The 18,148-nt window shown below is 41.8% G+C and overlaps 2 protein-coding genes across 4 annotated transcripts in view; one reads left to right on the top strand and one right to left on the bottom strand.

Annotated features, from left to right (window-relative positions):
• The first annotated feature begins 1,263 nt into the window (after nt 1-1,263).
• MRPL33 (mitochondrial ribosomal protein L33) lies at nt 1,264-8,504 on the top strand. Its single transcript, XM_035111509.2, has 4 exons — nt 1,264-1,416; nt 3,233-3,251; nt 6,115-6,221; nt 8,212-8,504. Exons 1-4 carry the CDS (start codon nt 1,395-1,397, stop codon nt 8,259-8,261), a joined length of 198 nt encoding a protein of 65 aa, XP_034967400.1. The 5' UTR covers nt 1,264-1,394; the 3' UTR covers nt 8,262-8,504.
• A 46-nt stretch (nt 8,505-8,550) lies between these two features.
• Nucleotides 8,551-18,148, bottom strand: part of RBKS (ribokinase) — a 76,444-nt gene continuing 66,846 nt past the window's right edge. For 2 of the 3 annotated variants that reach the window (XM_035111508.2, XM_035111505.2), the window contains exon 8: nt 8,551-9,601. In XM_035111508.2, coding sequence (XP_034967399.2) covers nt 9,428-9,601 — 174 coding nt within the window. In that variant the 3' untranslated portion in view covers nt 8,551-9,427. Of the gene's footprint in view, nt 9,602-14,621; nt 18,137-18,148 lie in introns of all 3 variants that reach the window. The other variant, XR_009557383.1, reaches the window with a different exon arrangement.

Consider the following 18,148-nt stretch of genomic DNA (forward strand, 5'->3'; position numbering starts at 1 on the left):
GGCGGAGCTGAACTTAGTGCAAATTTTGGAGCTTCCGACCCGCGTCTGTCCTTCTTAAAAGGCAACGCATTTTGGGGTACATTTTTCATAACAATACCAACAACTAATGTGAATGGAATAAAGAAAATCCTTCCAATAGCACCTTAGAGACCAACTAAGTTTGTCATTGGTATGAGCTTTTGTGTGCATGCACACTTCTTCAGATACAAAGAATAACATGAATGGAATAAGTTGAAGGAGAAGCCTGATGAAGCTGGTGTCTCTGAAGAACCAGCAATGTGACCGACTTCCCATCTCTCTCTCTGCTGCAGCCTGAGGGACAGATTTCATTCTGTCTGGATTGATAGTTCCTTGCATAATCCTGCCTCTCTTTGGGCCTCAATCTGCCCAATGATCTCAGTCTCTGATGTGGAGAAGCTGTGCTTTTCAGTACAAGTTGAAAGGGTGCAATGATCTTGCGTGTATCACCAGCAGTGGAAAACCACAGGAAGAAATCAGTTAAAAAGTGTGTAGGTCTTGGCTTTCCACTATCAAAGCAGAGAAACGGGCACTGGCATTTTCAACAACTTCATCTGCCACCCTCACATTCTGGCCAAAAAATAATTATTGTTAAAGGGCGGCTATGAGTTACAATGGCAGACATGCTTCCATAGGCTTCAAGCCACATGTTTCCCTCCTCCCATTATTACTGCCTGCCTGGAAAATGCAGTTCTTGCATGGTATGGCATGGCAATTTATTAACCCTATTTTTAGGTGCTTCTAAAACTCAGGGACAGATACAACCCCAGTCTGGGTTTATGCAACCCTAAAGGTGAGTGAAGCAGGCAAGTCTTAGCGAGGCAGATGACGGTGCGACAATGAGATAAAAAGGAGAGAAAATTTAGCAAAACGTTCATGGCCCCCAACTGTGGACAATACAGTTCTACATAGATGGAAGACAAATGACTGGAGCGTCGCAATACAAAGGTCTGCAACCCCCTGCCTCCGACACAAGCTGACCTGCATGGTCATTTACTCAAAACACACGAAGATCACACTATTTATACAGCTCAACACAGAGGCTGCTTGGAGGGACGCCTGTCAAAAGGATCTGCTGGGACCGTTTGTTCCTAAGAGCCGTAAAGCGACGACGTCGTGAAGGAGGCGGGAACAGGCCCTAGAAGGCAAGAAGATGAGGCTTAGGGGCGGGGCCAACGCCGGAGAAGCGCGAATGGGAAGCAAGGGGGAGGAACTTCATCGAGCGCTTTCTCTTTCCCGACTCAGGGGGTTGCTTGGGACCCGGAAGTGGAAATGCGCACGCCCCGGAAGCGCTAAAGGGTGGCGGTTGCTCTAAGGTGGACGGCTGGCTAGGCCTTCGTGGGTGACTGAGCCCGGCTGTCGTTGTTGCCGCTGCCATGTTTCTGACCGTGGCCAATTGTGAGTGGGCGCGGGAGGCCGGCCGCGGGGAAAGGCGGAAGGGCCGCTATGGGGAAACGGCTGCCTGTCGCGCCCTCGGGATGGATGGGCCTGAGCCGAGGCGCCATGGTTCCGGGGGTACCTGGGTAGAGAAAGCGCCGCTACTGGGATGGAGAAGGGTTGGGTGGTCCGGGGCTTGTAGTTCCTTACAGTGAGAGTTCCTTACCTTTTCAGTACTTCACTTGACGATGAAACGGCAGCTCGATGCGACCCCTTGTATTACTTTCCCCTGGAAAGCACTCTCGTCTTCCGTTAAATGCTTCCCCCTGCCTTTCCTCCAAACAGCTTACGTGGTTCTCCTGCTCCCTCTCTTTTCCCTCCTCCCCATTTTATCCTCATGACAGTCCAACGGGGAGGGTTAGGCTGAGAAGCAATCGGTGGCTGACTCACCCGAGTGGGGATTTGAACACGGCCCCCCAACCTAATTAACATTTTCACCCCATTTTCACTCGAGCTCCCTGTATTTTAAAAAGGTAGCTAACGTACTGTGCTATACACATCAAGGCAAAATCTGTAAGCAAGATGCTGACGCTGACGGCCAGAGTTCTTTGAAGGTTCATGTATTGCTCACTCAGATGGGTAGGATGCAGTTTCTTCTAAATATCGCATTAAAGGTAAAGGACCCCTGGCAGATAAGTCCATTAGGCGTTAGAAAAAGGAAAACCCAAGTTTGCTATTGAGCATGCTCTGTCAGGGAACCATAGCCAACATTAGCTCCTTAGTGAGTTTTCCTGACCTACACATTTTCATGTTCACATTTTTAGGTCGTACCTAAAAATTTAAGTGTGCCTAGATCCCTTTAGCCTCATTCACCAGCAGTTGGGGGGGAAATACAAGATTGTTTTACATAGCACTAATTTTCATCATTCCCCTGTGGTTTTCACAACTAGAGAAAAGCCCAGCAGCTCAGTTTGTATTCATGTTATCCAGTGAATGACAGCTTGCTGCAGTTTGTTTTCCACATCAGGATTTTGTTTTGGGATAGATTGAAGTATTATGAATGCAGAACATGCCTCTTAGTGTCACTACTTCTCAGCCCAACCTGCCTCACAGGGTTGTTGTGGGGATTAAATGAGGGGGAGGACCATGTATACTACCTTGGGCTAATTGGAGAAAAGGTGGGATATATATGCAGTAAAAATAAATAGAAAATATGCCTACTGAAAAGTATATATATTGGCAGGCAAATAGGAACTCTTTCCAGTGAATTGTGTTAGAAGATAGAATAAGAGATTAACGAAGGCAAGGCATAAATTGGGGAAGGTCTGAAGTAAAGCTGTGTGGCAGAATGTTGTAGCGCCATTGATGAAATGCCATTCTTTTCCTTAGTGAAAAGAATTAGAATGGCATAGCATTATTGCTTTAGAAGAGGGATGGGGGAACCTGTGCCTGTCCAGATGTTGGGCTACAGCTTGTTATCCCTGGCCACCATAGCTGCCAAGTTCTCCCTTTTATTAAGGGAAATTCCCTTATGCTGAATAGGCTTCCTCGCGAGAAAAGGGAAAACTTGGCAGCTATGCTGGCCACTGGCCATGCTAATTGATGATGATAAGAGTTTAGAGCTTTGGAACCCAGCTTCTGTTCCAGCTTTCTGACCCATCTGCTTCAGATGGAAAAACTCTTACACAAACAACTCTACAGTAGTTCTATCTTGGTGTATCTTTCTGCATTTAGAAATGCATTTAAATAACAAAACCATTTCTCAGCAGGTATAATTTTGGTAAGAAACATGGTGGTAAAATAATTTCTCTTTTTCTTTCCTATTCTGCAAAACCAGTGGCCAAGAGCAAATCAAAGTAAGTGAAAACTCCCTACTACTATGGTTGTGTTTTGCTTAGCATTGTAGTTGCAGTTATCAGTGTCCCAGTGCGGTCTTGGTGCTTTTGTCTATGGAGATTGTGGATTTTCTGCAGTAGACTTGCTTATGTAGATGTCTCAATTCCATTCTTCTACAACTGGAAGGACTTGTCCACAGAAGATTTCATGTGAGCAATGTACAGTGGAACCTTGGTTTATGAACACCTCGGTTTATGAATTTTCAGTTTACGAACGCCGCAGACCCATCTGGAACGGATTAATTAACTTCCCATTACTTTCAATGGGAAAGCTCGCTTCAGTTTATGAACGCTTCAGTTTATGAACAGACTTCCGGAACCAATTACACCCCTGCTTCGGTTTAAGTACGCTTCAGGTTGAGTACTCCGCGGAACCGTCTGGAACGGATTAATCCACTTTCCATTACTTTCAATGGGAAAGTTCGCTTCAGTTTATGAACGCTTCAGTTTAAGTACTCCGCGGACCGTCTGGAACAGATTAATCCACTTTCCATTACTTTCAATGGGAAAATTCGCTTCAGTTTATGAACACTTCAGTTTATGAACAGACTTCCGGAACCAATTGTGTTCATAAACCGAGGTACCACTGTATATGAGGAGTTGGGGCTTGATAGTGCTGCTTAAGAACTCAGTAACAATCTTGCCTGAAAATGATTTTGCTAAACAGATTGGCTAGTTAGGCAGGTACCTATTGTAGCAGGATATTTGGGCTTTGAATTGTTTGAGCGAGGTACTGTTCACTTGTGAGTAATAGTGACAATGGGCTCATGAGGAATATGCAGTGAAATCTTGAAGCCTGAAGAGAGAAACACAAAATGCTACTGTAGTAAAGTCATACTCAAGAGTTGGCCCATTGAACACTAGGACTTGCTTCTGATAGGATTGCCCTGTTAATTAGATGCAGCTCTGAATTGGGAGTGGTACTCATGACTCTGAAAAACAGGATTTCATGGATCAGAGACAAGTCTACTTCAGCTTTAAAATTAAGTACAGTCTTAAGTTGAACAGAATCTGTTACGGAAGTCCATTTGACTTCCAAAATGTTCGGGAACCAAGGCATGGCTCCTGCAGCCAATCAGAAGCCATGATGGATGTTCCAAAGAACGTTTGCAAACTGGAACAATCACTTCCGGGTTTGCAGCGTTTGGGAGCCAAAACATTCGTCTTGCAAGGCATTCAACTTCCGAGGTATGACTGTATAGTTTGATTGCACTTTGCTTGCAGTTAGCAGTGTGTCTTTCAAATGGTTGAAGACAACCTCTGACACTCATGGAAGCACTCATCTCCATGTTTCAACCGCTTGGAGGTTCTTGTGTTTTTTACAGTTCAGTAGTATATAAATTTCATGAAATAAATAATGGCAATGCTGTCTTGGGTTTCTATTCCCTGACTGAAATTTAATCTGAACTTCCAAAACACATGAAAATTCTCATAGTGTTAAAACATTAATTAATGGTTATTACCATTATTGCCACATCAAATTAAAATTTGGAGTAATGACTTCAAGAATGGTTTACAGATACTCTCTGTTTGATTTTTGAAGATTAAATGCTTAAGTTATGCTTCGTTTGTTATACCAGCGGTTCAGGCCTATAGAGAGCTCTGCTGTGAAACTATATATGGTAGATCATGAATATTGCTGCAGAACTTTGACCACTTAAGCTGCTGGGTAAATTCAAGGGAAGACTCCCTCCTTCTGGAAGGAGTGATATTAAAGTTGCTTTTATTTTTGGAGGGCACAAACCCTTGCATGCAGATTGCTAATAGTGGTAATGATGGGGAGAAGCTAAACAGTCTTGTAGAGTTTGAAAAAAATCAGCCTTCAGTGGAGCTGTTGCTAAGCCCCTGCAGCTCTGAAAATATCCCTTTAATTCTAATAGTTTAATCAAATTACTAGCATGCATACTTAAAGACAGGTTTTAAGGGAATAAACTGATCTCAGCCTCAACAGCATCCAAATAAAGAGACTTAATAACAACCACCCCATCTGTTGGATGGTGAAAAATCATTTGTGGTTCAGAAGATGAGGTCTGCAATGTTTAACACACTTACCTGTGAGAAAGCCTCATTGACGTAAGTGGGACTTATTTTTGAATAGACATACAAAGGATTGCTGTGTTAAGAGTGTAAATGTAAGCCTGTCTTAATAATAAAATAATGGAGAGTGCAGCCAAACATATTGCTTTCCTTTCCTTTCCTTTGGGCCAATAAGTGAGGCCAAGAGGAGAGTCTTGTCATCTGGGCAGCCCAGAACCTCCATGCACACTGCCCAGGCTTGCACCCCAGAGAGGTCACTTTGGTGCTGCTAATGCAGCAAAAACAATGTGGGGGGCAGTAGTTAGTTAGGAGTTACCCATCTCTGCAGCTACAGCAGGTGCTATGATTCTCCAGTGTGATCTGACTTCACTCCTAGAGGTGCACTCCATTGTACGTATCTCAAGTCTGATGGATGCCAACAAGGGGCTTAACCGTGTTGTTGTCTTTTTCTTCTTCTTTTTAGAAAGCACAGCTGTTGTGTGTGTTTTCCAAATGCTGTTTTACTTTTGTTTTAGTGTAATAAGCAATGAAATAGAAGGAATTGTTATCTTTAATATTTATAACACTGGTAGTTTACAGTTTATTAAACAAAATCTTTTGCAAATATAATTATAGTGAAGTTTTGGCAACATGTAACTTTATCTAAACATAGTAGGAAGAAAATAAACTAAAATTGTTAATCAGCTGATAGCCCAACTTAATGCCTCTAGAAATTATATTATGAATTAAGATAAAGCAGTAAGAATAAATGGCAGGCAGTAGTTCCACTTTTTGTTTCTCGTTCTAGGTATATCCTTGTGAGGATGTTGAGTGAAGCAGGAACAGGTTTTGCTTACAACACGATAAGAAGCCGACTTGCAGAAAAGTTAGTTAGATTGAGATACGATCCTATAGGTAAGAAGTTGGGGGGGTGCTTTACAAGGGGTATAAATATTTTATCTTAACCACTTATTGAATGTGAATAATATGTATATTCAAATTATATTACCAGCATCCATTCTTGAAATATCCTGGCAGTTTTAGAAGGAACAGTGGGTCATAGTGTTTTCTTAAAAAATCTGAGCTGTATGGATGACAGTGACAGAGTGTGGAGTGGCACATAACAGTGGATGAAATCAAGACCTGTTCCAAGCTGCGTGAACTCTAGTGCTGCTTTATAAGATGGCTTGAAATTAAAATTATATTAACTTTAAGTCTTTTTTTTTATCAAAGGTAAAAATTAAATTTTATATGAAATAGTAGCTTGTTTTTAGAGGAAGCTTTTTCAAATATAAAAGTTGTTTTTATTCTTCAGTTGTGAGTGACTGGTGCAATTGCTTCCCTTTTTTCCCCAAGGGAAGCTGTAAAAACTGCAAGGATTTTAGCTTTCACTTAAGAAAAGAGCATACAGAAGACTCCAGAACACTTGAATTCACCAGCTTATTTATTGGCTAAAAAGCAAACTGGCCAATTCAGCAGCTTATTTACTAGCTCAAAAGCCACACAGTGGCCTTAAGTGCACCTGGAAGCTTGTCTTTCCCATTGTTATTCTTTTTTTTTAATTGATGCACGCGTCTATGTGATGAGTCCAGGAACATGTAATTACACATACAATATTTAGACATTGCATTGACATCTTAAAATGCATTCATTTCACTATAACAGGAAAATGCTGTGGTGCTGAGAGAGATTTAGTGACACAATCTCAATCAGTTAGAATATTAACAGTAGACAATATTGATCAGCTTTGAAAATAGAAATTCAGGAGCTGGTCATCTACCTTGCTCCTTGTGCAACTGTCCCTGCCCCACCATATTAGACTCAGCATTTAAAGAGCTAGGAACATGCACATTAAAGATGAATATGAAGAGGATGTGGGTATGTTTAGAACAAACTGCAGGCCTCATTGCTTATATAAGGTAATTGAAAAAGCTATTTTAGAAGTTATTATTATTCATTTACATACCACCGTTTATGCGAAAATCCCTGGGCAGTGTACTTTAAGAACATAATTTATGCAGCATAATAAAAAATAATAATACAGAGCGTAACAATACACAACATAATAAAGAATCACAATAACGATCCTCCCATATTTAACAAGCCATAGATTATTTAATGTCCAAAGGCCTGGATAAAGAGGAATGTTTTTGCCTGGTGCCTAAAGACATATAATGATGGCACCAGGTGAAACTTTTTGGGGGAGAGCATTCTACAGATGGGGAGCCACCAGAGAAAAGAGCCATTCTTGTATTTTCATCCACCGTACTTCTCAGGGATGGAGGACATAGAGAACAGCCTCGGATGATGAGTGCATGTCTGGGTCTGTTAATATGGAGGCAGGCTCAGGCATTGAGGTCTTGAGCTATGTAAGGTTTTATAGGTTTGTTAGCACCTGCACTTTGAACTGGGCCCAGAAATTAATTGGCAGCCAGGATCGGCGTTATATTCTCAAACCATCTTGTTCTGGTGAGCAACTTGGCCTTCAAATATTGCACCAGCTGAAGCTTCCAAACCATTTTTAGAGGCAGCCCCAAGTACAGTATGTCAGTGATTCAAACCGGACTAGAATTGTAAACACAGACTATGTTTTCTTCCTAAAATTCTATTTCCCCCCCTGCAGTGTTCTAATTCATAAGAACAGATCCCCATCTGTATTTTTGACTGCTCTGTTGTTGTTGTTGTTGTTTTAAACTGTGGTGTAGATTATTCATGCTTCCAAAAAAAAAAAAATCAAAATTGAAAGTGATTCCGTTTGTACACAGACATTTGTATTTCTACTGATGAAAGTGTTAATTTTCATATAGCAAGATACACATGACTTAGCCAGTCAGTGGTCAGGTATGTAGGTTTGATAAGGCCTTTTGAAAACCTCAACTAACTTTCTTTCCTTTTCTGTTTATAGTTAAACAGCGTGTCCTCTTCAAAGAGCTGAAAAAGGTCCGTTCCCTGTAGACGACAACTGGCAAAAATTATTGATTCATACATGAGGCACACTCATAGGAGGAAATGCTAGCCCCGCAGTGTTCTCAGAAAGGAGAGGAAATGGACTGAGATGGCTGTCTCCTGTAATTTGAAGACCATTGTGAAAGAGAACAATGTAGGAAAAGAAAGTTTTTGGTGTCTAGCCATGGATCATCATAGGCAGCAACATATTTATAGTTAATTTTACAGCTCTCAATTAAAAAAAAAATCGAATTCCCTTGTCTCTGTGTGTTTCATTTTACCACCACTATGGAACTGCCTGCAGTCTTGAAATGTTTGTTTCACATAGCAATAATATTAAAACCTCTAGTAGGACCTTAGTCGAACAGTTTCCAAAGTTTTCTTAGGCATCCAACCACAGAAGGCACACAAATAATCAGCAGCCAACTTCAAGGGGATGTTCCTTTACAGCTACAGCTTACTGGGTACATAATTATATCCAAGCATCTTGTCCTACTTGAAAATGTTTCCAATGAAGCCAGTATTAAATTTAACTTCACTGAAGGCTTTTTGGGGGGGAACAGCTAATTAATTTTGCCTAAAGCAGCCATTCCACACACACACACACACACACACACACACATACTTGACAGAGAGACAGACAGAGCGAGCTGCTACAATACTCCATTGCCTAGTCAGCTAGCCTGTCGTTAAGTATTTGTTGTGCTAGCAGGTCCAGTGTAAACAGTGAACAACAGTGTTTCCAAATTTGTCAGGTGTGTTTGCCAACAAAGAAAATTCAGTTACCTAAGAATCTTTTTTCTTTAAAAAAAAACACCCTTGCCATATTGAGATCACAACTTCAGAAATGACTTTGTGAAACATTTATTATAATTAAGGCATCATAAAAACATCAAACCTAACTGCATCTCTTCACATCCCTTAACTGAGGAATGGGAGTGTCTCATTCACAGCTCTGAATCTGAAGTCAAGGATTTTACAGTGTCCTGGAATGACACTGCAGTGAATGGTACCTTGCACCCTCTATTAGGGGCCAGGACCTAAGTATCAGAATGTGTTCTATACAGTTGTCTCCTTTCAAATATATGTAGAAGTTGTTGAATTGCAACATTATCTTGCAGATTGAACAGATTGAAAATCAGTGGACCACCATTGTGACAGTGCAGTGGGCAGGTTTAGAATAGGCCTTGGGGCAAGTCCTTTCTATAGGGATAGGAAGTCTGTGTCCCTGTTGCTTGGACACTAATAGTCGCAATGAAGTTACTGTTCCTCAGCATTTCTTCTAGAGGCAGGTTGGGATAGTAAGCCAGGTAGAAAGCCAGTGCCCCCACAAAGCTGTCACCGGCTCCCTGAAAGAGACAAACCAAAGTTACTGCTCCTTCAAATGTAGTTACGTAGAAAGTCCTGCAAAGGAAAACAGTTTGCCTAAATAAATATTTTCATGAAATCTGAGTTTGAATATACATTTTAAACACAAATTTCACGAAAATACACTTATTTATGTACATGTGTGCTCCGCAGTGACTGGCTAGAATTTGGTGAAGGTTGGCATATAAACTGATGATCTTGGATTACTATTTTCAGACACTTGTTGATTTTATTTCCCTACCTTAAGAACACAGTAGTAAATGCTGACTCTCCTGTATAAGTGACTTAAATTCACTGGTATATTTCTGAGCTTGTGGACATGGAGAATAAAGTGATCAGTGGCTGCTACCCATGACAGCTATGTACTGTCCCCACTGTGGAAGGATGTGTGGATCCAGAATTGGCATCCACAGTCACTTACGGACTCATTGTTAAAACCGTGTTTATGGAAGACAATCTTACTCGGCTATGAGTGACTGCCAAAGAGAAAGAGACCTCCAATGGAAGCAGTATGACTCTGAATACCAGTTGCTGTGAATCATGGATGGAAAAAATGCTTTGTGCTCATGTCCTGTTTGCAGATTTCCCATAGGCATCTAGTTGGCTACTGAACAAGATCTCCCCCTTTTAAATGTGTATGCTATGTGTGCATACAGAGATACTGTGATATAGTCTGTACATAACTGCATTGAAAGTCTTGTATATGAGAATGTTCTATATCATATACAACTTAGTGTGACAAAATTACAAGTACAACATTCTTTCTATTCTGCTGGATTGCCTTATTCTATGTTATAAAATTCTCATAAATGTTTTATAACTCACAATACAGTAAAGTTTCAACCTCTGATTACATATTAAAATACTGTAAATCGACAGCCTTGTGCTTGAGACCCACCTCCTGCTACAATGAGAAATGAAGTTTATCCATCTATTCATAAGATGATGTTGTTTGAATCATAGAATCATAATGTTGGAAGAGACCACAAGGGCCATCCAGTCCAACCCCCTGCCAAGCAGGAAACACCATCAAAGCATTCCCTTCTCAGATAATAAGTTAACCTAGCCATTGTAAAAAGTTCTCATACTTTAATAGAGAGGGTAGTAGGTTGTCTCAACTTTTTTGCACAGAGAATTCTTTCTGCTCTTAATGTGTAAGAAATTCTTCATGTTTGGATTGTAAAGATGCAGTGGAATGTGATACTATAAAATTTCCTATGCTTGTCTTTTTCCTTATTTACATTTCTATCATTTTTTATACATTTTTTTACATGAAAGCAAGTTTGGTTTTTTGAATTTTCAGCAAGTTGTGAGAACAGGCTGTTGGACTAGGTGGGTTTTTTTTTTTTTAGTCTGACCCAGCAGGGCTCTCCTTATGTATTATGTTCTTATTCACAAAATTTTGTGTCAAATGATCACCATTTATTGAAGTGGACATTCTCCAAACTCTGCTGTACAAATTTGTAAGATATAATGTGAGTAGCAGGGACAAATATGAAACGGTGGCTTAGTGAAAGGATTAGCAATCTCTCACAATAGTGGAATCTGTACAAGATTAGTCTTCAAGGTGCTTTGAGGAGCACCTTGACAAAGGTATTTCAGACTTCAAACTTGTACAACCCACATTCCCCTGGTTACTTTCTAGGAGTCATCCTTAGTCTTTAAAGTTCTGCAGCCCAATGTATTAATACGTGCCTACCCACACACCATGTTTGTAGCAGAAGTGCCTTCATCCTGCTTTCCATGTGTAGTTCTTTAATTCTGAAATCCAGCTGTGTTTCTGTACAGCTGCAGGTTCTAAAAAGCTGTTTGATGCACTTCTACTTCCTTCAGTTTATACAGCTGGAAATGTAAGCCCTGTGCTGGCTGCCTCCTGTCCCTACTAGTACTCATTGATGTGGCAGCAAAAAAATTAAAAATGCTAATGCTATTCCAGGTTGCATCAACAGAAATATAGTGTCCAGCTCAAGGGAAGTAACAGTACAGTCGTACCTCGGTTTACGACCCGCTCAGGTTGCAAACACTTCGGGTGACGAACTCCGCTAACCCGGAAGTGTTTTCGGCGCGCACGCTTTGCGCATGCGCAGAAGCGGCGCTCGGTTTGCGACCTTTTCGGGTTACAAACCGCGATCCGGAACGGATCGTGCTCATAACCCGAGGTACTACTGTAGTAATCTATTATGCCTAGGTCAGACCACACCTGGAGTACTGTGTCCAGTTTGGGGTGCCACAATTTAAGAAGAACATTAACAAGCTAGAGGAGGGTGTAGAGGAGGGTGACCAAGATGATCAAGGGCCTGGAAACCAAGCCTTATGAGAAAGGGTTGAGGCAGTTGGGTATGTTTAGCCTGGAAAAGAGGAGAGTAAGAGGAGATATGATAGCCATCTTCAAATGCCTAAAAGGGCTGTAACGTGGAAGATGGAATAAGCATGTTTTCTCCTGCTCTGGAGGGGGAGGACCCAAACCAATGGCTTCAAGTTACAAGAAAGGAGATTCCGACTAAACATCAGGAAGAACTTTCTGATGCTAAGAGCTGTTCGACAGTGGAATGGACTACCTTGGAAGGTGGTGGGCTCTACTTTCCTGGAGGTTTTTAAGCAGAGGTTGGATGGCCATCTGCCATGGATGCTTTAGTTGAGATTCCTGCATTGCAGGGGTTGGACTAGATGACCCTTTGGATCCCTTCAATGAATGCGCTCTGCTGGGCTGCCACCACCCTTGTGTCTGAGGGTGGTGGAACTACCAAGGCACCCTCCGCTGGTCTTATAATCAGAGAAGGGGAAGAGGGGGAAGTTTTAGTTCCCAGCCTATGGGTCTTAAAGCCTGTGCAAGGAGACAGCAGGCAGGCTTCATAAATAAACCCCAAACAATTCTTGCTTTTAATCCGCAACTTGTATGATAATACCTCTTAGAACTTTTTGATTTGTCGTCATATTATAATGCTGTGTTGACACTTGTAACCAAATGTAGGAAACGCTCGCGTTAACACTTGGGAACTGCTTAGTCAGAATGTGTCCACTACTTTTCTGCTGAAGAAACAGATGTTTGAGTGGGTAGAAAACCCACTTGCAGCTGATGCCTCAAAGTTTTTTTTTATCTGTTCAAAAGGAACAGCTTATCGAATAGCCATGTGATTTGACCCTCAAAGACAATTTTTTGGAAGTGAGGTTTTCTGAATTTTGGCTTCATTTTACACACACACAGACAACTTAGTTACTGAGTAGCCTGAACTTGTGGCGGAAGCAATGCTTGTCGTGCTTTTATTTGGTGGTACATATTTTTGAGAGGCAGCTTTTTCTGCAGAGACTGCTATGAAGATGAAATAAAAGGCTATGTATCAATAATGATCTGAGGCTATGCCTGACAACCATCAAACCCTACACATTGTCAAAAAGCAAGCTCAGCCATCCCACTAATACTTGCCCAAACTCTCTTTATTGTGGGAAAACTATTTAAAATATTCAGTTTGTTATATTTAACACCACTTGTATAACCATATTTTTGGACCAGATTTTTTATAACTTATGAAGCAATATCTTGCAATCAGAAGACTGGTATTCTTACATTCCCATTAAAAACTGTTAATAACTTTCTAAGTACTATAAATAGTTTAACGAATTCTACGTTAATAGAGGTGTTAAGTAAATTCGGATGCCTTGGGAAATGGTTATAAATAGGCCAACTTACATTTAAGATGCATGAAACTGACAGCTGCTGAAGACTAAAAATCAAAAATTCATGTGATAATAGAATGATGGGTCACCATGCCAAGCAAATTTGGACTTGTGGGCTGCCATACCAAAAAACGTTGGGAGCTACTGTTTTAGTTAGCTCTCCACGAAAACTTGATCCACCTTCCACCAACACAGGAGTGGGGAACCTCAGACCCAGGGGCAAAATGCAGCCCTAACAGGCCTCTGAGTAAGCCCCTGGCACTCTTTCCAGGCTGCACCCTCTCATCAACCCTGCTTCAGGCCGTGAGTGTTTTTGCCTGTGTTTTGGAATGTGTCCTCGCATTCTAATAATGCTTCTTGCTTACCTGGATGGAGGTTAGAGATGAGTGGGTGTATAGGAGCCAGCCTATTGCACAAAGGTAAGCTTTACATCTTTTGCTCTGCCCCCTCCCCTTTGCCTCTGGCCCACACACCACTGGCATGTGGCCCTTGGAAGATTGCCCAGAAGCAAATGTGGCCCCTGGGGTGAAAATCATTCTGCAGCCTTGCAACAACAAAGCCCATTGAGTCCAATGATTCTGTTCTAAGCACTGTAGTATCATACCACTTTGAACAGTCTTGGCTTTCCCCAAAGGATCCTGGGAAATGTAGTTTGTGAAGGGTGTTGAGAATTGTTGGGAGGCACCTATTTCCCTCACCGTTTCTGGAATGCCCTGGGAATTCCGGTTGGAGTCGTGGGGTGCAGATAAGGCACTCTGACATTTCCCTGTGGGGAAAGTCCAATATGCCTGTGCTTTTAAAATGAAAGTGCAGCTTATAAAGATGTGGAATATATGTACAGAGAGAAATTATTCTCTCTCAAAAGAACAGCTGGATTTTCACATCAAGATTCCTTGGCAGCAGGTTCAAGACTGACGAAAGGGAATTTTTGGAAACCACAAAATTATGGAATGCATTTCCCACAAGATTTGCTGGTGGCCACTTGCTTAGCTGCAATTTTTACTTTTTTTTAAAGGCGTAGACAAAATCATAAAGGACAATCCCTAGCAAAATCTTTTTTAGTCACTGCAGCTAAGAATGGATCCTTCATATACAGAGACAATCTCTCTCTCATGTTAAGGGTGGGTGGGGCGCTTTTTATTTTCCTGCCCTTATTTAGTAGCTGTATTTTATTTCCTGCTGCAGCTTTAGCATCAACTTTTAAGGGATGTTTTATCTTTGTTGCCAACCATTTTGAGCTTTTTGGAGGGAAAGGACAGCAAATATGTTTTAAAAATAATAATAATAATAATAATAATAATAATAATAATAATAATAAAATCCCACCTTCTTTCTCAGTTACTCTGGAGAGGTGATGTCTTTCCTAATGGCCTTGAATCAATACCGGCACAAAATGTTCCTTATACAGAGTCAGACTTTTGGTCCATCTATCTCCCCCCCCCTTCTTCTTCTTCTTCTTCTTCTTCTTCTTCTTCGATCACTCATAGCCTAGTAAGAGTGTCTTCCATAAACATGGTTTTAACAATGAGTCCGTAAGTGACTGTGGAGGCCAATTCTGGTTACCGGGTGGAAGTTGATCACGGTGTGGATTTGCCAAGCGTGCCTTTCTCTTAGCACGTTTCTCCCTTGCTTCCTGAGTTCAAGTGTCTTCAAAGCCCATGACACCTTTGGTAAAGGCTGTTCTCCAACTGGAGCGCTCGCAGGCAAGTGTTTTCCAATTGTTGGTGTTTATACTACATTTTTTAAAAACTTGCCTTGAGACAGCCTTTAAAACTCTTTTGTTGACCACCAGCATTACGCTTTCCATTTTTAAGTTCGGAATATAGTTGCTTTGGAAGGTGATCATCAGGCATCCGCACAACATGACCAGTCCAACGAAGTTGATGTTGAAGAATCACTGCTTCAACACTGGTGATATTTGCTTCTTCCAGTACACTGGTATTTAGTTCGCCTGTCTTCCCACTATTGCCTGCTACACTGGCTGCCAGTGGCTCTCCACAGTTACAGAGACGGATCTCTTCCAGCCCTATCTGAAGATGCTGATGATTGAACCTGCATGCAGAACAGATGCTCTACTACTGAGCTATGGCCCTCCCTTCATTAAAGGTTAAAGGAAAATACTTCTTCACGCAGCACATACGGAACTTGCTCTCACAGGAAACGGTGACTGCCACAAACCTTTAAAAGAGGATTAGACAAATTCACGGGAGAGAGGGCTCTTGATGGCTACTAGCTATAATGGCCATGCTCTGCCTTCATGGTTGGAGGCAGCAGTGCTCCTGAATAGCAGTGGCTGGAAAACACAGGAGAGGAGCCAGTGTGGTGTAGTGGTGAAGAGCGGTAGACTCCTAATCTGGTGGACCAGTTTCGAGTCTCCGCTCCTCCACATGCAGCTGCTGGGTGACCTTGGGCTAGTCACACTTCTCTGAAGTCTCTCAGCCTCGCTCACCTCACAGAGTGTTTGTTGTGGGGGAGGAAGGGAAAGGAGATTGTTAGCCGCTTTGAGACTCCTTCGGGTAGTGATAAAGCGGGATATCAAATCCAAACTCTTCTTCTTCTTCTTCTTCTTCTTCTTCTTCTTCTTCTTCTTCTTCTTCTTCTTCTTCTTCTTCTTCTTCTTCTGCCTGCTTGCAGGTTTCTCATGGGCTGCTGGTTGGCCACTGGGAGAACAGGATGCTGGACTAGATGGGCCAGTGGCCGGATCCAGCAGTCTCTTCTTACGTCCCCCTGAAGGTGAGGTAAGGTGATCTTTGGCTTCCACTGTCGAATGGGCACACAGCCTTTCGGCTTTTCAGAATTCTGAAGTGTTAGGCGGAATAGACTTGTGAGGGACAAAGCTGAGTGGACTCGAACATGTAGACACTGCAAATATAACGGGTTAGTCAGCGGCTCATGAAGCCATGATGGCTTTATATAACAGTCTAAGAAGCTCTTTAAGGACAAGTGCATTATAACTAGAAATAGTCTTATGGGACAGCCTCACTTCCCTTCTGTGAAGAGCATGCCAGCCAGTCCACTTTAAAAATAAAAGGATATTCTTCATTGTACAAAATAAAACACTTTGCCAAAAGGACACTTTGGACTGCAAAGATAAGGGTATGCTACACGTTCCCTCAACAACAACACTCAAGCCAGCAGTGGCAACCTCTGCCAACCTCTTTTTTCAGAGTTATTTCCTCTTAGGGAAGAGTCATTGTGCAAATCTCTAATAATATTCATCAGTCATTTAAAAAAAGAATATGGAACTGGAACCCAGAAGTGTGAAATCAATGTGCAAGTCAAATTCTGCTCTGGTGACCCCAATTGTCGATTTAGGTACTTTTTCTGCTTTGTCGCACTAATTGCATTTAAAATGATAGCAAATGCTGAAAGCGATGAAATATGTTTAAAGACATCAAGGGAAAAACGACAGCTTTAACAAAGTGATGTAATAAAGTCGTGGACAAGACCAGAGCCACTGCACTCAGTGGAAAAAGCAGCAGAAAAAAAAGAAAGGGAATTTACTTTAAATGATACTGTTCTATCCTTTCTGTGTCCATGTGCGTTCATGGTTAAAGGCAGAAAAAGTTGGCTTTGATGGGAGTGATCAGCAGGCAAGAGAGGGATACAATTAGTTCCAGTGTCTCTCTCCCCCAACAAATACAAATGTGTGCGTTTGTAATGGCCGTTAAACACTTGCATGTAAAGTGTAGTCTGGGTATCAGATCTGGAAGTCAGATCAATGCGAGACACTCCTAACTGCAGTTTTTCCAGAGAAGAGCAGTACAGGCACATAATCTAGCTTCCTCAGTAGCACACTTTTATTTTTATAATGTACACTTCTAGACTTTTTGGCTCTGGAGAAATGGTTGAAAGTGTGTGGGGCAATGACTAAAACAGGAATGGGGACACTTCCCTTCCAAGGGTCACTTGCCAGTGGCGGTGGGGGGTCAGAGGCAAGAGCAGGCAGAGCTACTAGTTTCGACACACATTCACACACCCCTCTTTATCTTCCATCCAGACAAGCAGGAGGCATCATCGGGGGCCAAGGGTGCAATTCTAGTCAGGCTAAAACAATTGGGTGCGAAGTAGGACCTGTGAGGGCTGTGGCCTGCGGAGAATCCTGAGGATCTGGCTGAGAGGCCTGGTAGACCACATTTGACACCCAGCCCTGAGGTGGCTTACCCTGGCCTAAAACCTTTGAACCCAGAGGTGTGGCTGAAGCTGGTTTCTGGTGGGGCTCCAGTGCCCTGCAGAGCTGCTCCCATCCCCAAATATCAGAATATATCATGCAAAAGTTTGCACCTTGGCTAACTTTGCATTACTTATTCTCATTATGTATTTTATCACACATACGGTACAATATTTTGACTACATGGGTGCTGTTTTTTTTTTAGTAGCACAAACAACTTTAGATCTGAGTTTGCACTGTTCAATATTTCCAGTGGCAGGTTTCCCTGAATAACAAAAAAATAGATATTTTGGGAAGGCTGACATATAGTATGGTGGAATGGAAATTAAATCCAGAACACCATCATGTTTTGTTGGTCTCCTGTAGCTGTATGTCCTTGTGCTCTTTCGCCACTTAGTTCCTTACTTTTATAGGCTTGTGTAGTTTCATAGCCAAAGGACCCAGGGAAAGTGTCCATAAATTATGTTTCAACTTGTTTCATTCCTCAACAGTAGAAGTAAAGGTAAAACATGCATCTGGCCTGTTTCAATTCTGACAATCCGCTTCTCAATTTTTCTTTCAATGGCCTCAGCCAACAGCTCTTCTCCCTCTATTTGTTCCTTGCTGTTCTCTCATTCTTTTCTTCAGTTCCTTTAGCCTCTTCTTTTTTTGCTTTTCGGTCATTGATATCCTTATATTTGCG

This window comes from Zootoca vivipara, chromosome 3, assembly GCF_963506605.1.
Source record: "Zootoca vivipara chromosome 3, rZooViv1.1, whole genome shotgun sequence".
In the NCBI taxonomy this organism is placed as follows: Eukaryota; Metazoa; Chordata; class Lepidosauria; order Squamata; family Lacertidae; genus Zootoca; species Zootoca vivipara.